This window comes from Nipponia nippon, unplaced genomic scaffold (genome assembly GCF_047370975.1).
Source record: "Nipponia nippon isolate SJK-2023a ecotype South Korea unplaced genomic scaffold, ASM4737097v1 scaffold_47, whole genome shotgun sequence".
In the NCBI taxonomy this organism is placed as follows: domain Eukaryota; kingdom Metazoa; phylum Chordata; class Aves; order Pelecaniformes; family Threskiornithidae; genus Nipponia; species Nipponia nippon.
The window spans coordinates 836629-856040 of record NW_028262366.1 but is presented as its reverse complement, the minus strand read 5'-3'; the positions used below and the strand labels follow the sequence as shown (position 1 = coordinate 856040).

Genomic DNA, 19412 nt, shown 5'->3' with positions numbered 1-19412 from the left:
GGCAAGCGCCCTCAACAGACATGGCCGCTCCGGCTTCACCAGCGCCCTCTGCGCCTGCGCCGCAGGTGGAGGGCGGGGGTTTTTCACCGCGCATGCGCATTGAGCCGTTCTGAGGGCAGGGCGGGCGGAAGCGCGGCGTCGCGCTGGAGCTTTGCGCATGCGCGGCCGGAAGTGAGCGCCCGCCCCTGGATAAGAGGCCGGGAGACCCCGTCGGGGCCCTTTTTTCTTCGCGGGAGCCGCAGCCGCCGCCATGTGAGTGCGGCGCGGCCGGGGTTTTCCCGGTCCCGGAGGGGGGATCCGGGGCTCCGAAGGGGCTGGAGGGGCCCGGGGAGGGGGCGTGAGGCCGCTTGGGGACGGGGCCTTGGGGTGGGGAGGGTCTGAGGTGGGAGTTGGGGGGCTCAGACCTTGCGGGAGGGCCTGTGAGGTAGGAGTTGGGGAGCTCAGGCCTGGAGGGGGGCCCTGAGGTGGGAGTTGGGGGGCTCTGGCTTAGGGGGGTTGAGGAAGGATTTGGGGGGCTCAGATGGGGGGGGGGGGGGCCCTGAGGTAGCACTTGGAGGGCTCTGAGGTAGGAGTTGGGGGGTGCAGGCCTGGAGGGAGACCCTGAGGTAGGAGTTGGGGGTCTTAGGCCTGTGGGGGGCCCTGAGGTGGGAGTTGGGGGGCTCAGGCCTGTGGGGAGGCCCTGAGGTAGGTGGTGGGGGCCTCTGGCTTAGGGGGGGTTGAGGAAGGATTTGTGGGGCTCAGATGTGTGAGGGGGGGGCCCTGAGGTGGGAGTGGGGGGGCTCTGGGTTAGGAGTTGGGGGGCTCAGGCCTGCGGGGGGCCCTGAGGTGGGAGTTGGGGGGCTCAGGCCTGCGGGGGGCCCTGAGGTGGGAGTTGGGGAGCTCAGGTCTGTGGGGTCCCTGAGGTAGGAGTTGGGGGGCTCTGGCTTAGGGGGGTTGAGGAAGGATTTGGGGGGCTCAGATGTGTGAGGGGGGCCCTGAGGTAGGAGTTGGGGGGCTCAGGCCTGGGGGGGCTCTGGCTTAGGGGGGTTGAGGTAGGAGTTGGGGGGCTCAGGCCTGGGGGGGGCTCTGGGGTAGGAGTTGGGGGGCTCTTGAGGCCGCAGGAGGTGGCTGTGCCTTTTTTGGGGGGGGTCTCTGTAGGGTAGAGGGGCTTGTGGGGGTATGTGGAGGCTCCCTGGGGTGGGGGGGGGGCTGTTTTGGGGGGGTCTGGAGGGAGTTTGGGGGGTCCCTGGGCTGTGAAGTGGGGGCTGCGGGGTGCGCAGGGGGTCGGGGGTTTCCCTCTGCCCCCCCGTAGCTGGTCTTTGCGCTCACCAGTAACACCAGGGCTGCGCGATTGTCCCAGCGCAGACCCCGTTCCTCATGTACACCCTAACCCCCCCAAACACGAGACCCTCGGGGGTCCCTCGTTGATGGGGACACCCCTTGGTGTGTGTCACGCAACCCCGTGACGCACCGGGCTCGCCCCGCGCTTGTACGTTACACCCTGACGCCCACTGTCCCGACTTGGCGGGCGCTCGAGGAGTCACAAACGCACAACCCAGGGGGACACCCCCGTGTCACATCCCGGGCTTGGGGACACCCCTGGGGCACCTTGTCACCTCTGGGAGGTTGGGGGACCCCCCCTTCTCTGTGTAGACACCCCGCCCGTGGGTGCTTGAACACCCCACGTGGGTGTTTAGGTGTGCACCGGTGGTACCCAGTGCCCCGTGAAAAGTCCTAGGGGACCCCCTGCCTGTGAGGTGTTCCCAGAGCCTTCCCAGTTTATACTGGGAAGGGCATTTAACGTCACTGGGACCCGTAGGCACTTGGTTTTCTGCTTTTAATTAAAGGGTTTGATCTAGACACCCCAAATAAGGGGTTGGGGGGGATCACAGGGGGGAAGGGGGGGATACAAGTGTCTTTCTCAACCCCCATCCCATTCCCTCCCCAGCATGACCGACTGGGAGACGGCCCCCGCCGTCACCGAGACCCCCGACATCAAACTCTTCGGCAAATGGAGCACCGACGACGTGCAGATCAACGACATCTCCCTCCAGGTATTTTTTTGGGGGGGTAGGGGGGCACAAAGGGAGTGTAACGGGGGTTCCCCCATCCCACCCCTCGACGGGAGGACTCTGACGTCATACCCCACCAGGATTACATCGCCGTAAAGGAAAAATACGCCAAGTACCTGCCCCACAGCGCCGGGCGTTACGCGGCCAAGCGTTTTCGTAAAGCCCAATGCCCCATCGTCGAGCGCCTCACCAATTCCATGATGATGCACGGCCGGAACAATGGCAAGAAATTAATGACCGTGCGCATCGTTAAGCACGCCTTCGAGATCATCCATCTGCTCACCGGGGAGGTGAGAAGGGTCCTGGGGGGCTCTTTTGGGGTCCTGGGGGGCTGTTTTTGGGGTCCTGGGATGGGGTTTGGGCACTGGAGGAGGGTTTTTAAGTCCTAGGAGATTGGTTTTAGGGCGCCGGGGGGTGGTTTGGGCACTGGGGGTGTTGGTTTTTGGGCGCTGGGGGGATGTTTTTGGGTGCCAGAGGGTGGGTTTGGGTGTTTTTGGGTGCTGGGAAGACTTTTTTGGGTGCAGGGGGGCTGATTTCTCTCCTGTCCTGCGGCAGAACCCCCTTCAAGTCCTGGTTAATGCCATCATTAACTCCGGACCCCGCGAGGACTCGACCCGCATCGGTCGCGCCGGTACCGTCCGTAGACAGGCCGTGGATGTGTCCCCCCTGCGCCGCGTCAACCAGGTACCTCCCCTCTTCATCCCTAACCCCCGAGGGGCTGCCCACCACCCTGTCCCCACGTCCCCAACGTCCTTTTTTCTGTCCCCTCCTCGCCCCAGGCCATCTGGCTGCTGTGTACCGGAGCTCGCGAAGCCGCTTTCCGTAACATCAAAACCATCGCCGAGTGTTTGGCCGACGAACTCATCAACGCCGCCAAGGTGAGGAGGGGGATGGAACTGTCACCGCTGTCCCCTTCTCTGACGAGTTGGGGACGCAACGGACCCCCCCCCCCCCCCCCAAAACTGACTTACACCCATCTCACCCCCCACCCAGGGCTCTTCCAACTCCTACGCCATCAAGAAGAAGGACGAGCTGGAGCGCGTGGCCAAGTCCAACCGTTAAAAAGCCACCGTTGTCACCCCCCTGTGCCCCCCAATAAAATTCACGGGCTCTGTGTCCCCCCACCCCTTTCGTCCTCCCTGTGCTGTGGGGTTGGGGACCCACTGGTGGGGTTGGGGGGGGGGGTGTCCCCAAAGCGGGGAGCTGAGCAGGGGGTGGCGGCTCTGTGGCCTTGTCCCCAGGCCTCGTTCCCTCCCCCCCCCCCCCCCCCCCCCGGGAGAAGTTTGGGTGCTCCCCTGCTGTCGTGCCCCCCCCCTTTTTTGCACCCCAATTTTTCCCTGTTAGGGGAAGAAAGGATCGGGATAAATAGAGCCAGGATGAAGCCGGCACCTCCCCACGGCGAGGGGGAGCGGGATCCAGCCTGGGAACCGGCTCCTCGGTGGCCCCAGACCCCCGCTGAGGCCGGCGTGGGGTTTGGGGGTGCTCCCTAAACGCAGGGGGGTGGCAGGGGACGGTGTGTGTGTCTCCCTCGCCGCGGCTCACGCGGGCAGGGCAGGGCACCGCGGTGGGTGTGACGGTGACGGACGTCCTTCTCGATCCCGGCGCTGCCGCCGCTGGAGTCAAGCGGCACCTTGGCGAGCTCCGACTGCTGCCACATTCGGGGTGCAGGTGAGGACGGAGGGGCTGAGCTGAGCCCCCCAAGTTGGGGGGCAGCAGGTTGGGGGGGGCCGGCTGAGCTGGGAACAGGTGTGAGTGCTTCCACCTTGAAGGCTGGACCCCCCAAAATATTTTGGGGGGGGGGGGGGTTGGTGTCTCCGAGGGGGGTTCTTGGCACCCTAGGGTGGGGGGTGGTGCGTGGGTTTGGGGGCGATTTGGCTCGAGTACCCCATAAATTCGGGTGTCCTCGACCCTGCGCCGCCGGTTGTGCTTATCTCTGCTGGGTAAACACCGTCTCGCTCTTTCCGCCTACCAGGGACATGGCTGCTGCCGCCGCCGCTGTCACCGCCACCACCGCCACGGCTGGGGACACCGAGGGGGTCTCCCCCCTGGATTGCGTCATCTGCTTCGCCCCCTACGATCGTCTCTTCAAGGTGCCCAAGGCGTTGGGGTGCGGTCACACCTTCTGCCTCGAATGCCTGGCCAGGGTCACCGTAACGACCCCCGCCGCTCCCACCTTGCTCTGCCCCGTCTGCCGCCGCCCCACGGTGTTACCCCGTCACCGCGGACCCCCGGCTTTGCCTACCCGCGCCGATCTCCTGGCTCTCCTACCCCCCGGCCCCACCGGTTCCGTCCGCTTCAGTCGTCCCAAGGGGCTTCTCTACGTCCCCCCCAGCCACCCCAAACCCCCTGACCAGGTCCCCACCGTCACCCTCAGCCTGGAATTGGGGCGACCCGAGCCCCCCGCTCCCCCTAACCAGGGTCGGTCCTGGACCTCCAGCCGGTGGTCTCTGTACCGAGCGGTGGTCTTGACGGTGGCCTTAATGGTGGGAGGGGGCTTGGTGCTTTGCGGAGTCTTCCTCTTCTTCCTCCAGCCCCTGGCGTGCGGTGAGGGGGGACCGGTGACAAACAGCACCTGGGGAGAGCCGGGCTGGCCGCCATATTAAGAAGGAACCCCCCCACCTCGTCACGTTGTGGACCCCCACGGTGTCTTGGTGGCCCACGGGGACAAGTCCCCTGCTCCCGTGGCTCTGGGGGGGGCACCCACCTTGGGGTCAGGATTTGGGGGGGTCGCAGGACCAGTCCTGTGTCCCCCCTCCCCGTATTAAAACAGGTTGTTTTCCTTGGATGCCGGCTGTGTCTGGGTGTTTCTTTTTCCACCCCTGATCCCAAGGGCAACCCCGTCCCTGAGTCGGGACGCCTGGGTGCTGTGGTTGTGGGCTGGATTTTTGGGCTGTAAATTGCCGATTTTGGTTCAGCAGAGGGAGAGGAACGCTGTTGGGACGCCTGTGTCCCTGGTAGATGGGGGTGATTAGGGGTGTCCCTCTTAGAGTTGGTTGTTCCCCTCCCTTTTCCACCCTCCCATGGTGCCTGGCACAGTCGCCACCCCCTATCAGCGCCGTCCCCGGTACTGGTGGCACGGGGTAGGGACGGTGTTCCGCGCTGGTGTGTGTTTTGGGGGTGTGTGGGAGGGTTGGACTCGGTACTGCAGCCGAAAGGGAGTGGGGGACGGGGACACCCACCTGGATTTTTTGGGGGAGCGGGGGAGTGTGCGGCTGTGAACAGTCACCCTGAAGCAGCCAGGGTGGTTGTACCTGGTGCTGGACCGACTGGTTCCAGGATCAGCCTGGACCCAGGAACAGCCAAACTCAAGAACAATCAGATCCAGGAACAGCCGGATCCTTTCTCTGGCCTTGCTGACACCCCCCGCCCCAAAGCTGAGCCTAACACATGGAAGATGACTGTGAGCTTGGCCTACAGCTCTCCAGCTGTACCGGGGTACCCCTGGTCTGGGGAGGTACCCAACCCTGGTGGCTGGGGTACGGTGTAGTTCCCCTTTCGTGGTTAAACACCACAACAGACACATGAGAAGAAGCAGGGTCCAGTTGTCCACTAAAGTGCGACTGTACATATGAGAAACCAGACCCCGGATACAACAGTCTGCGCGTACAGGACCCGACCCAACACTGTGCTCGAACGTACAGCCCCAGCCACAGACTCTCCGCCTGTGCTCACACCTCGCCACAGCTGGTTGCGAGCTACAGTTGGACAAATACAGCATAAAAACTGGATCTAGTTGCACCAACAACTGATCCCAAACCAGCCGGCGGCTACAGCCAGACCGTGCGTTACAGTAACCGATCCCGATGTGCAATACGATTTGATTGTACGTACAAGTTGTGCACTACAGCCTGGCTAGATTAGACTCAGTTGTACACTACAGCCTGACATTAAACTACAGGAATCGCTGCTTGTGACACAACCACCCGCATCCCCGGGCCTGATCCTGCGTCCCCACATCGCCTGTATCAACTCTGGGCTACAAATAACACTGTTACAGGGGATTAACAGGGTGGTTGTTTGCTACACTGGGAGCCAAGCTCCGGTTGTGCGCAACAGCGCGGGGGGATGGAGGGGGAGGGTGTGTGGGTGCAGCAGGGACAGGTTGGAGGAGGACAAGTCAGCGGGACTGTCCGACTGTGTGCTACGGCTGGAGGGGAGAGGGAGATGGGACGACTGTAGGGGAGAAGGGATGGCTGTAGGGGAGATTGGGGGAGGCTTTCCATGTTGTTAACTCAGCCCTCGCTCACTCTGCCCCCCCCCTTAATTAAGAACCATCCTTCTTCCCCCCCCCATAGTTTTCCGCCTGACAACAGGCGGAGGGCGGGTGACACTGGGAGCCCCGGGAGGGGGCACCGAGCCACGGTCTCCCAGGTTCAGACGAAGAGACGCGTTAAAAAAAAAATCAAGAATAAGGCAAAGAGGCTCTGCCCTCCCTGCCTAGCCCCACCCCCTGACCCCACCCCGCTTAGCTCCACCCCTCGGCAAATAGCCCCACCCCTCTACTCTTAGCCCCGCCCCCCGTGGGGGTCACTTATAGAGGAGATGGACGCGGCTACCATCGCAGTTGCCCCGGCCGAGCTTGTCGGCTTGTTCCGAGACCAGGCAGCGGACGAGGGGGAGGTTGGGCTGGTAGAAGGGGGCCGGGGGGGCCGGGGCGGTGCTCAACCCCGGGGAGAAATGGTTGTCAGCCTCGTGGGAAGGGTTGGACGACCGTCGGCGGGACCGGAGCTGCTGGCGGTCCTGGAGCTGCTGGCGGAGTTCCGATACACGTTCCTCCTTCTGCCGGGTGACAAATTTGGGTGCGGGGGGTTGTTGTGTCAGATACCACCCCAATACCCCTTATCGGTGTTGAGACCCACCCCCTCCCACATCACCCCCGTTGAGGTGTTGGCGCCTCGGAGATGATCTACCCCTCTTGGGACAGGTAGCAACACCTTGAAGCTACAACCTGGAAGCTACACCCCGGAAGCTACACCCCACTTCTGTGGGGTTTCTACCCCCCCAAACCATGTTTTGGGGTTCCCCACCCACCTCGGCGATGATTTTCTCCAGCTCCCGGTTCTCCTTCTCCAACAGTCGGGATTTCTCCTCCTCGTTGTTGTTGGTGGACGAGCCCGTCTTCATGGTGTCCTGCTGCTCCGACTGCCACTCGCCTCGGGTGATGAGGCGTCGCATCTGCAACGGTCCCCGCTTGTCAAAGCTGTCCCCCGCAAAGCAACACCCACACCCGACTGTCCCCTGCGTCCCCTGCTGACTGTCATCGCCAACTCCATGACCCTACTGGAGAAGAAACCTCCGCGGCTGCAGAGGCAACACCTTGACCCTACAAGGGAGGACGTAGGATGACTGTTCCTCTCCACCCCAGAAGAAACACCTCGACCCCAACAGCCCCTTCCCCACCGGCACCTTGGGGACAAAGAGGACGACCAAGGTGATGTAGGAGGAGAAGACGACGGCCAACGAAGCGAAGGCGAAGGCCGCATCCTGTTGGCTGCTGAGGATCATGGTGACGGGCGCCGTGATGAGGCAGAGGACCTGTGGGGAGGAAGGGGAAGATTTTGGGGGGTCACCGTATGGGATATGGGGTGAACAGGGGGGGGGCACAGCCACCCTGGCTTACCGCCACGTTGTAGATGGCCATGCCCACCGCTCGGTGGTCGTTGATCTTCTCCGTGGACACGCTCTTGGTCTCGTACGCCAGGAAGATGCCCAACAGCAGCAGCAACCCCTTGAAGCCGTAAAATATCCCTGGGGGGGGGAACAACCATGGGTGGTCAAACAGGGACCCCCACCTGGCCTGGGATGGGGGGAGCCATGGGTGGTCAAACAGGGACCCCCCCCCCCCGCCCCATGGGCGTCTGGGTCTCCCCTTGGCTCTCTACAACGTGCCTATGCCCCCAACCCTGCTTGTACGCCCCCAACCTTGCCTGTACCCCCCCCAATCCTGCCTGTACCCCCCCCCGCCCTGCCCATCTCCCACCCCCCCGACCCCCCCCCCCCACGCCCACCGAGCCACGTGTTCATCTTGGTGGAGCTGCAATGCTCCAGCTGGGGCAGGATGGAGACATCCGTGTCCGTCTTGGGCTCCTCCTTGGTGAACTCCTGGGGGGGTGACGGGGTGGGAGACGGGGTGTGAGGGGTGACGGGGTGGAGGGGGGGGAGCCTTTGCTATGGGCTCCCCCCAGCAGCACCCCAACACCGTGAGCATCCTCCCCATGTCAAGAGCATCCTCCCAGCAGCACCCCAACACCGTGAGCATCCCCCCAACATTGAAAGCACCCCCTCAGCAGCACCCCAACACCATGGGCATCCCCCCAGAGGCACCCCGACACCGTGAGCATCCCCCCAATGTCAAGAGCACCCCAACATCGTGAGCACCCCCCCCCAGCACTGCCCCACCTCGATGGTGCGGTGCAGGGGGTCCACGATTTGCCAGATGATCAGCGTGACCACGTCCAGCCCCACAAGCAGCCCCACGGTGGCATACAGCTTCCAAGGCTCCAGAGTCTGGGTGTGGGGACAACACAGTGTCACCGAGACCCTGTGGGGCCCCCCCCAGGTCCCCCACACCCCCCTGGGTCACCCCTCACCTTCCTCTTCTCCTTCTTCTCCTCCTTCTTGGTGAAGACGGTGTGGACCCACCAGATCTTGGTGAACATGCTGCCGTACGCCAGGCTGAACCCCAGCCCGAGGAGCCACAGCCGGGCCTGGGGAGGGTACGTAGGTTGGGAGGAGCCGGTTGTACCTCCCCGTCCAGCTGTACCCACCTCCACTGCACCCCCACGGAGTGTACCCCCCTCCCATGGATGTCCCTTGACCAACTCCTTTGGAAGTCCACAGCTCTACTCCCGACTGTACCCCCTCCAACTGTCCCCATCCCCTGGCTGTATCTCCAGCTGTTCCTCCTCCAGCTGTCCCCATCCCCTGGCTGTATCTCCAACTGTTCCTCCTCCGGTTGTCCCCATCCCCTGGCTGTATCTCCAGCTGTTCCTCCTCCAGCTGTCCCCATCCCCTGGCTGTATCTCCAACTGTTCCAATCCCCTGGTTGTCCCCACTCTGCCTGTACCCCCCAACACCCCACCAGCCCCATACCTGACAGACAAAAGGGAAAAGCCCTGGCCCGATGTGGTACCCATCGAGTCCCAGGGGGAAGACGGCAGCAAGCGCCAGCGTGCAGCCCACAGCCGTCATGTTGTTCAGGTACGGCTGTGAGTTCTGGATGTACCTGGGGGAGGGTTGTTGAGAAGACAGGGTGTCACCCAGCCACCGTGCTCAGCTAGCAGTAACGCACAACGTTCAGCTAACTCAACGGGACGCGAGAAACGGGGACACGAAGTGAGACAACAGGAAACCACGTGCTACAACCAGAGCCTTGACATCACCCAAAGCTCCTATGCAGTGAGACGGGCAACTGGGATATCTACTAACAACAATGTTTTGTCACCGTCATCTTCTGTAGGAGGACATGGGAGCATATAATCCCTTTTTTCCCCTCTGGGTGTTGTTAATCACACGCTGCTGAGGGTTTTTTTAGCAGCTGTGGAAAAGGAAAGGTGTGATGTTTCCCCAACACCAGGAAAATGGGGAGGATCACTGACCGGACATGCCCGTTGTAGATGTTGAAGGCCAAGCAGATGATGGCCAGGAGGATGCCCAACGAGGCCAGCACCGAGACGGAGATGAAGAGCTTCTGGGACAGGAATCGGAAGGTGGTGATGACCTTGGTGTAGTCAGCTGGAGGGGCACCTCCTGCAGAGTCCATGGCACAATCAGGGGGCATGGAAGGGTCTTCCCACTCCTTCCCCGTGGCGGTGACCCCCCCCGCTCACACCCCGCACGCAGCGCCGCTCACCGATCCACTTGTCGTTGTTGTACCAGGACAGGTTGTCCTTGGTGCTGTCGTAGTAGCCGATCTTCTTGTAGACACCTCCTGCAAGGGCAAAAGGGATGGGTCAGGTGGGAGGGAAGGAGGAGTGACACCCCGCCGGCGTTTGTGCACACCCCCACAGGATCACAGACTGGTTGGGGGTTGGAAGGGACCTCTGGGGGTCCTCTGGTGCAACCCCCTGCTCAAGCAGGACCACCCAGAGCCCGTTGTCCATGATCGCATCCATGCGGCGTTTGGATGTCTTCAAGGATGGAGATCCCACCACCTCTCTAGGCACCTTCTGCCAGTGCTTGGTCACCTGCGCTGTGAAAAAGTGGTTCCCGATGTTCAGCCGGAGCCTCCTGTACTCCAGTCCCTTCATCATCTTCGTGGCCCTTCGCTGGATGCTCTCCAGTAGCTCTCTTGTACTGGGGAGCCCAGTACTGGCCCCGTAGCTCCAGGTGTGGCCTCACCAGTGCTGAGCAGAGGGGAAGAATCACCTCCTTGACCTGCTCCACCGCTCCTCCTGGTGCAGCCCAGGACACCGTTGGCCACCTTCGCCACATCACTGATTCACGGTCAACTTGGTGTCCACCAGGACCTTCTCTGCAAAGCTGGTTGACCCCCAGCCTGTCCTGGTGCCTGGGGTTGTTCCTGGAGCAGTTCCTCTTGTTGAACCTCATGAAGTTCCTCTCAGCCCATTTCTCCAACCCGCTGAGGTTCTTCTAGATGGTTCTTTGACCTTCTGGCATCTCAGCTGCCCTTTGCAGTTTGGTGTCATCAGCAAACTGACTGAGGGTACCCTCTGCCCCATCATCCAGACCATTGATGAAGATGTTGAACAAGACTGGACCCAGTATTGACCCCTGGGGAGCACTGCCGGTGACTGGTCTCCAACTGGACCTTCTGCCACTGATCCCCACCCCCTGGACCTGACCGTTCAGCCGGTTTTCAGTCCACCCCACTGTCTGCTCATCCAGTCCAGACTTCACCATCTTCTCCATGAGGATCTTCTGGGAGACAACAGCGTTGAAAGCCTTCCTGAAGCCAAGGTAGACAATGTCCACAGCTCTCCCTTCATCTACCAAGCCAGTAGAAGGTGGTCAAGTTGGTCAAGCATGACTTCTCCTTGGTGAATCCATGCTGACCACCCTTGATGACTTTCTCGTCCCAGGCTCCTTCCTTGTCCCCCAAACTTCCTCCACCTCTGGACCTCCCTCTGTCACACGCAAGAGCCGTTGTGTGTCGGTGAGGACACACGTCCTGTTGGGACACGTGGCCAAAAGGGTGTGGAGAAGGGGGTTGTCCCAGGTGTGTTGCCATCCCTTGAGAGGTTGCGCAGTGGTGGGACTTGTTGGATCGCGTGTCCTGGAGTGGTTGTGTGCTGTTGTTGTGCAGACAACATGGCCGCAACGCCAAGCCACAGCTGTTATGCGTGAAGGGGTGTTGCGGGATGCTCGGTGGTGGTCACCAGGTGCAACACGGTGACAGCGTCACCCTGATACGGCTGCTGCCTGTGCTCACTCACCTTGCAGCTGCTCAATGAGCGTCCAGGCCATGCGGGAGCCACTGGCGTCGAAGACAACGTGTCCCTGTGGGGTGGGATGGAGATGGGTGTTGGGAAGCTGTCAGGCGGCAGGACCACGTCCCCACAGGGGCATTGGGAGAAGATTTCCTCTGGGATTTTTGGGGTGGCTCACGAGGGCACCCTTGACGGATGCCTTCAAGGCACCACCACCTTGAAGGTGGAGGAGTTGGGGACATGGGAGACTTTGTTGGGGAGAAGAGGACACGCTGGGGCCGGGGACCGGCAGAGGCTCAGGTGTGGGCAACGCACCGAGACGCCCTCGAAGGCGGAGGAGTTGAGGGCCCGGTAGATCTCATCGGTGATGTTCTTGTTGTTGTAGTTGAAGTCCTCTAGGCGTAACCCCTTCTTGACCAGCTCCGCTGAGGTCTTGTTGAGGGCCAGGGCCAGCGCCCAGATGGCATCATAGGCCAGCGGCGCCTCCTGAAAGCCGCCTGTCTCCTCGGGGTTCTTGCCCAGCCTCTTCTGCAGCTTCTCGATGAACTCCTGGGACGTCTGGGACGGGGAACAAGACGGCGGTGATGTGGTGGGTGGGATGGAGCAGACCCCCTGGGGGTGCCCTGTGTCGTCGTCCCCCCCCTATCCTCCCCATACCATGTTGGAGATGCTGCGGGTGTTCTCAGGGTTGAGCATGACGATCTCGGTGGTGACGTGGCCTTCCACTGCTTCGGCCATCTCTGCCTCGGTGCAGTTGATGGCCGGATCCTTGATGCGGAACCAGTTGTCGGCGTACCAGCCGATGAGGAACCAGACGTACTTCTTGCCGTACAGCTTCTCCTTGTAGACCTGTGTGGGCCAAGGAGCAGTGGCCTTCCTCTTCACCCCATCCTTCCCACCATCACTCTTCACCCCATCCCATCCAGTCACCCTTCTCCCCATCCCGTCCATCCAGCCGGACCTCTGTCCGTCCACTCTTCACCCTGTGCCTCCACTCAACCATTTCCCTTCCCGCCATCCCACCTGCCTGCCCATCCATCTGTCCGTCCATCCGTCCGTCCATCCACCCACCCACCAGTTCTATCACCCTCACATCTACCCACACTTCCACCTGTCCCTCCGAACGTCTTTCTGCCCACTGACCCACGCGTCCCGCCACCCTTCACTCCACCCCACCATCCATCTCCCCACCCACGTCTACCTGATGCCCGCCCACCCTTCTCTCCCGCACACCCCCCACCACCCCATCCTCCCGCGTGCCCCCCACCGTGCCCACCCACACCGCGTCCCACCCCTCACCTCGCAGAAGACCTTACGCGCCTCCGTCTCGTAGAAGAGCCCCACAATGATACGGGCGTCCTGGCGCTGCAGGGAGACAAGTCACCCTGGGGTGGGACTTCTGCTCCCCTTCGCTCCTAGAGGGTCAACCCCACCCAGCTTCATTTGCATAACTTTGCATAGGGGTGCTGAGGAGGACTAGAACCTTGGTATTGCATGGCCAGCTCATGGACATTGCTCTCCATCTCCTGTCTGGAGGAGATGCATCATTGACCTGGATGCTTGGGCATCTTGGGGTGGGGGGGGGTCATGCTCCCTTTGGGGTGCAGGACACGGCTCCACCTGCACCCCGATGGTCGCGGGTGCCGTGGGGGAGGACGTGGTGGGGACGAGGACCTGGGCGCGGGCAAGGTGGACTCACCTTGAGGTTGCGCACGGGGGCGGCGGGATCGGAGAAGAAACTCTGGCGGAAGGTGATCTCCAAACCGGCTTCCTTCACCCGTTGGTCCAGGTCATCGAGGGTCTGGCGGTGGGTGGGCAGGAGGGGTGGGGAGCAGGCAGGAGGGGCAGGCAGGGAAGGGGGCGGAGGGGAAAGAGAGTGCAGAGTGAGTCCGGGGAGGATGGCGGGGTTGAGGGGCACCAAGCAGGGGTTGGGAGGTGGGTTGCTTGCCGGGGGTTGCCGTTACGTGCCGGGGGTTGCCGTTACGTACCGTGGGAGGGGATTGAGCATGGACCCGGCCGTCACCAGGTCCAGGATGGGGGCGGGGAGGGGGGGGGGAGCAAGAGGTTGTGGGGCAGAGTTTTGGGGGTGGGGGAAAGGCAGCAGCAGGCAGGGAGGGGGGTGGGAGGTTGCCGGGTGTGCGTACCGAGGTGAAGACCTCCGTGGTCTGCTGGATGGTGGCGATCTTGGTCCAGCCCCACTTCTTGAAGAGCTGGACGCGGGTGGGGTTGTGCAGGGTGGCCGAGGGGTGGGTGCGGAAGAAGGTGGGGAAGCGCTGGCGGTTGGAGAGGGCGGGGGAGCTGGAGCCGTAGGAGAGCTGTAAGGGTGCGGGGGGGTGTTGTGTGTCAGCGCCCAACAGTCGTCCCCTCAACGCCGCTACAGCCATCCGTAACCCGTCGTCAACCGCCCGAGCGGACCGCGGGTGGCCGTACGGGTGCCGATGGTAGGAATCACAGCGGGTGTGGGTACAACCGCAGACCACCGGCAACAGCCCTGCGCGGAGCTGCAGCTGGATGTGCCGAAACACCAGCATGGGTCAAAACACCCGGACGCCCAGCAACAACCGTCTAGACACAGCGACAGATGTAGCAACAGCCACAGAGGGAGCAACAACCTGACAACCACACATGTGGTAACAACCACACACATGGCAACAACTTGAAAGCAACAGCCGCACAAGTAGCAATAACCTGAAAGCGACAACCACACGCGTAGCAACAGTCACACACATAGCAGCAATCTGAAAGCAACAGCTGCATGTGGAGCGACAACCACACAATTAGCAACAACCTGAAAGCGACAGCCCCACATGAAGCAACAACTGCACAGACAGCAACAACCACTTATGTAGCAACAACCACACATGTAGCAACAACCTGACAGCAACAGTTGCACACGTAGCAACAACCGCACAGGCAGCAACACCCACACATGTAGCAACAACCTGAAAGCAACAGCCGGACATGTAGCAACAGTAGCCCACGCAGCGACAGCCATATTTGCCCATAGCCATGGCAGGACGCAGCTGCACCAGCAGCAACAGCCGCACCCCCAGCAACAACCGTAGCTACAGCCATGCACGCAGCGATGCCATGCATTCCCACCACCACCCCCCTTTCCACCCTTTTGCCGCACACCCTGCTGCCTCCAGGCCCGTCCCACCCCACAACAACCCCCTCCAACCACCACGTGGACACTGAGACACAACCCAACCCCAAGACCCCATCCTGGTACACCCCAACAGGCAACAGCTCTCCAAGCACAGCCGTGCCACCTCCATCCCCACCTCGGTCTCCAGCCAACCCAACGTGGCCCAGCGTGGTCAGGGCAGGAGGCGGGGGTGAAGGGGGGGTCCCCCAGCTCCTGTCCGTCCCCCCCCAGGAGCCCCATGTCCCTGGGGACACCCTTGGGGACATCCCTGGGGACACCCTTGGGGACAAGGAGGTGGTTCCTCACCACGATGAGGTTCCACATCCGGGCGGCCTCGGCCACCAGCGTGGAGACGCTGCTACAACCGGGCATGAGGATGATCTTGATGGGGTCGTTGTAGAGAAGCTCGTAGAGGTACTTGGTGGCCTGGCCGGGGTCGCACTGCGGGGTGGCGGGGGGGGGGACACAAAGGGGTTGGGGACAAGGAAGGGTGGCTGCTGGGACCACCTCCTCCCAGTATAACCCACTGCCTGCCCCCCAGTTCCAGCCCAAAGACCCTTCCGAGGGGACCCAGGCGGCCGGGGGGGGTGGGCATCCATGGTTTCACCCATCAGCTCAGAGGACCCAGGCGTCTGCGACGCGGGGGGGGGAGGGAGGATGAGGGGGGGGTGGGGTGCCTGCCCCACCCCCACCCCCTCCATGCCCTGCTCTTTCTTGGGGGTCTATGAATAATTCAGGGCACGATGGTCTGGAAAAAGGAGCCAGGCACCGTCGCCATGGCAACCCAGTGGCAGACCCAGCAGCATCCGTTGCCGTGGCAACCGGGCAGTACCAGTAAAAAGGGGGGGGGGGAGGAGGGTTTTTGGGAGGGGGGCAGAGGGGGAACGGGACAGAGAGGACAGACGGACACCGGGGTAAGGGATGGACAGATGGGGGGACAGGAGCGGCGCTTGCTGGGGTACGGGACAGGCAGTTGGGGTGCGGGGGGGGATTTGGGGGGTGGGTGGATGGGGGGGCAGGGGGTGAAAGGAGGAAGAGGACAGACAGCGGGGAGGCGCAGGACGGACAGACAGGCACAGGAAGGAGGTGGGAGGGTGCGGGGTGGGGTGCAGAATGGATGGGGGGCATGGGGGGGGGTGGGTCAAGGTCCCCTCCCCCCCATACCAAGGCTGGATGCCTGGGTCCCCTCCCTGCCTGCCCCCCCAGAGCCCCTGCCTCCCCCCGCCTGCCCCTGCCTTCACCTTGAGCTGCCCACGCTGCCTCTGCCATCCTCATCCTCGCCCCTATGCAGTGCCCCCCCATCTCCCTCTGCCCCCCAACATCCCCCCCCCCCCCAGACGCACGCTGCACCCCAAACCGGACCTGTGCCCCCCCCAGCCCAACCCTCAGCGCCCCACCAGTCCCCCCTCCCCCAGCACATCCCCTGCCCCCCACCGGTGCCCTATATACCCCCCGTGCCCTATATATATCCCCCTGGTGCCCTATATACCCCCCGTGCCCTATATATATCTCCCCGGTGCCTCCCGGCCCCCGCCTGGGCCCCCCTGCCCTATATATTTGCCCCCCCTTGCTTTAACCCCTCTGCCCCTGCCCTATAGCCCTGCCACCCCGCGCTGTCCCCTGCCACCCTGCGCTGTGCCCACCCCTCCCCTGCCCCATCCATGTCACCCCTCACCACCCCCCTGTCCCATCCCACCACCCATCACCTTCCCCACCACCCATCACCATCTCCCTGCTCCATCCCCACCACCATCATCATCCCCATCACCCATCACCGTCCCTCTGCCCCATCCTCCTACCCCATCCCCACCACCCCTTTGTGTCCCCCTACCCCCTCTCCCCCACGTCTTCGTGTCCCCCTACCCCATCCCCACCACCCATCACCACCTCCACCACCCCTTGATGTCCCCCTACCCCATCTCCACCACGTCTTCGTGTCCCCCTACCCCATCCCCACCACCCATCACCACCTCCACCACCCCTTGATGTCCCCCTACCCCATCTCCACCACGTCTTCGTGTCCCCCTACCCCATCCCCACCACCCATCACCACCTCCACCACCCCTTGATGTCCCCCTACCCCATCTCCACCACCCTTCAATGTCCTCCTACCCATCCCCCCACCCATCACCATCTCCACCACCCCTTGGTGTCCCCCTACCCCATCTCCACCACCCTTCAATGTCCTCCTACCCCATCCCCACCACCCATCACCATCTCCACCACCCCTTGGTGTCCCCCTACCCCATCCCCACCACCCATCACCATCTCCACCACCCCTTGGTGTCCCCCTACCCCATCTCCACCACCCTTCAATGTCCTCCTACCCCATCCCCACCACCCATCACCACCTCCACCACCCCTTGGTGTCCCCCTACACCATCCCCACCACCCATCACCACCTCCACCACCCCTTGATGTCCCCCTACCCCACCTCCACCACCCTTCAGTGTCCTCTACCCCATCCCCACCACCCATCACCATCTCCACCACCCCTTGGTGTCCCCCTACCCCATCCCCACCACCCATCACCATCTCCACTACCCCTTGGTGTCCCCCTACCCCATCCCCACCACCCCTTGGTGTCCCCCTACCCCATCCCCACCCCCTCTCGTTGCCCCCCAACCCCCCCCCCATCCCACCCCCCACCCCCATCCCCTCTCTCACTTTACTGTCGTGATGGATGAGTCGCAACTCATAATCGGGCAAGATGTCCCTCCGATTGTTGATGTCCTCCAAGGCCATACGGACGGCGGGCAGGCAGGCCTGGCCCCCCGGCCAACCCCCGCTCATGGGGAAGAGCGCCCCGACGTGTACCGCCTTCTTGCCTGTACCCACCGACGGGCGCGACACCAGCGAGACGCTGAGCACCACCAAAAGCCAACGAGGTGGCTTGGGTGACACCAGGGGACCCGCCATTCCCAGGGTCAAGACGTATGGATGGCGGGGATTCGGTTGGCCATGGCGTAAGAGGGATTTGGTGGAAGGGGGGGGTTGATGTCACCCGGCTCCGGCGGTGAGGTTGGAATGGTAATGAGGTGGGGAGGGGAAATGGGGAGTCGTGGTGAGGGAGGGGAGGAGGGATGGGGAGGGAAAGAGAGGGATGGAGAGCGGAGAGACGGAGGGATGGAGAGAGGAAAACAAGAGGGATGAGGATGGAAAATAACGGGATGGGGAGCGGAAAATAAGAGGGATGGGGAGCGGAGAGACGGAGGGACGGGGGTGGAAAATAACGGGATGGGGAGCGGAAAATAAGAGGGAAGGGGATGGAAAATAAGAGGGATGGGGAGAGGAAAATAAGAGGGATGGGGAGAGGAAAATAACGGGATGGGGACTGGAAAATAAGAGGGATGGGGAGCGGAGAGATGGAGGGATGGGGATGGAAAATAAGAGGGATGCGGAGTGGAAAATAAGAGGGATGGGAAAATAAGAGGGATGGCGATGGGAAAATAGAGGGATGGGGAGCGGAAACATGGAGAGCGGAGAAGAGGGAGGGCTGGGGAGCGGAAAATACGGAGGGATGGAGAGTGGAGAAGACGGAGGGATTTGGGGCGGAGAATCCGGAGGGATGGAGATGGGAAAAGACGGAGGGATGGGGAGCGGAAAAGAGAGGGATGGGGAGGGGAAAGATGGAGGGATGGGGAGGAAGGGATTGAGAGCGAAGGCTGGAGCTCAGCGGCGGGGGGGGGGAGGCAGGGATGAAGGCAGGGATGGGGGGGGCACATGCGGTGGGAGGGAGGGATGGAGGAGGGAGAGGGAGGGAGGGAGGAAGGCTGGGAGGAGGAGGGGGGTTGAGGGAGGGGGGATGGAGCGAGGAAGGCTGGGAGGAAGAGGAGGGGGAGGGAGGGGAAGGGATGAGGGAGGGAGGGAAGGCGGGAGGAGGAGGAGGGCGATGGAGGGGTGGAGGAGGGGGGCTTCGGTGCCATGAAGCCATGTGGGGCTGGAGGGGGGGGGGCCGGGGGCTGCCCACCCCCCCCAGGGCAGAGCTGGGGGGACCCGGGGTGCCCCCACGGCCCCGCACCCAGCGGGGGGTGCGGGGGGGGACGGGGGGAGGCATGGGGACGCACCCACCTGAGAGCGAGCGACGCACTGCGGGGGGGAAACTGAGTCACACAGAGACGCCCGCCCCCGGGGGGGCTGGGGCTGGCACCCAGGCTCCCCCCAACCCCAGGGACCCCCCTGGAGACCTGAACCCCCACCCCAGGGACCCCCCAACCCCACAGACACCCCATAGGGACCTGAACCCCCACCCCAGGGACCCCCAACCCCACAGACACCCCATAGGGACCTGAACCCCCACCCCAGGTACCCCTCAACCCCACAGACACCCCATGAGGGCCTGAACCCCCACCCCAGGGACCCCCAACCCCACAGACACCCCATAGGGACCTGAACCCCCACCCCAGGGACCCCCCAACCCCCCAGACACCCCATGGGGACCTGAACCCCCACCCCAGGGCCCCCCCCAGTGCCACAGACACCCCATTTTGACATGAACTGGGACCCTCAGCCCTACAGACACCCCATGGGGTCCTGAACCCCCACCCCAGGGACCCCCCAACCCCACAGACACCCCATGGGGACCTGAACCCCCACCCCAGGGACCCCCAACTCCAAGAACGCCCACAGGGACCTGAACCCCCACCCTGGGACCCCCCAACCCCAGGAACCCCCATGGGGACCTGAACCCCCACCCCAGGGACCCCCCCAGTGCCACAGACACCCCATTTTGACATGAACTGGGACCCTCAGCCCTACAGACACCCCATGGGGACCTGAACCCCCACCCTGGGACCCCCCACCCCCAGGAACCCCCATGGAGAC

The 19412-nt window shown here is 63.0% G+C and overlaps 3 protein-coding genes across 3 annotated transcripts in view; 2 read left to right on the top strand and 1 right to left on the bottom strand.

Annotated features, from left to right (window-relative positions):
* Positions 1-199: 199 nt before the first annotated feature.
* On the top strand, positions 200-3175 carry RPS5 (ribosomal protein S5). Its single transcript, XM_087730079.1, has 6 exons — positions 200-252; positions 1928-2033; positions 2132-2341; positions 2607-2735; positions 2831-2929; positions 3045-3175. Exons 2-6 carry the CDS (start codon positions 1929-1931, stop codon positions 3111-3113), a joined length of 612 nt encoding a protein of 203 aa, XP_087586205.1. The 5' UTR covers positions 200-252; position 1928; the 3' UTR covers positions 3114-3175.
* A 139-nt stretch (positions 3176-3314) lies between these two features.
* Positions 3315-4836, top strand: LOC104021421 (RING finger protein 225-like). Its single transcript, XM_087730076.1, has 2 exons — positions 3315-3719; positions 4024-4836. The coding sequence occupies exon 2, from the start codon at positions 4028-4030 to the stop codon at positions 4652-4654; it is 627 nt and encodes a 208-aa protein (XP_087586202.1). The 5' UTR covers positions 3315-3719; positions 4024-4027; the 3' UTR covers positions 4655-4836.
* Positions 4837-5576: 740 nt separating this feature from the next.
* The window catches only part of GABBR1 (gamma-aminobutyric acid type B receptor subunit 1), a 20869-nt gene continuing 7033 nt past the window's right edge, over positions 5577-19412 (bottom strand). The window contains exons 5-23 of the mRNA XM_087729833.1: positions 18660-18677; positions 17256-17416; positions 14895-15029; positions 13585-13755; positions 13140-13241; positions 12740-12805; positions 12098-12289; positions 11756-11998; positions 11447-11510; positions 9904-9981; positions 9650-9800; positions 9144-9276; positions 8642-8758; positions 8451-8558; positions 8060-8153; positions 7672-7799; positions 7458-7586; positions 7083-7226; positions 5577-6830 (exon numbers count right to left, since the gene is read on the bottom strand). Of these exons, the coding sequence (XP_087585959.1) occupies positions 6579-6830; positions 7083-7226; positions 7458-7586; positions 7672-7799; positions 8060-8153; positions 8451-8558; positions 8642-8758; positions 9144-9276; positions 9650-9800; positions 9904-9981; positions 11447-11510; positions 11756-11998; positions 12098-12289; positions 12740-12805; positions 13140-13241; positions 13585-13755; positions 14895-15029; positions 17256-17416; positions 18660-18677 (2486 nt within the window). The 3' untranslated portion in view covers positions 5577-6578. The remainder of the gene's footprint in view (positions 6831-7082; positions 7227-7457; positions 7587-7671; positions 7800-8059; positions 8154-8450; positions 8559-8641; positions 8759-9143; positions 9277-9649; positions 9801-9903; positions 9982-11446; positions 11511-11755; positions 11999-12097; positions 12290-12739; positions 12806-13139; positions 13242-13584; positions 13756-14894; positions 15030-17255; positions 17417-18659; positions 18678-19412) is intronic.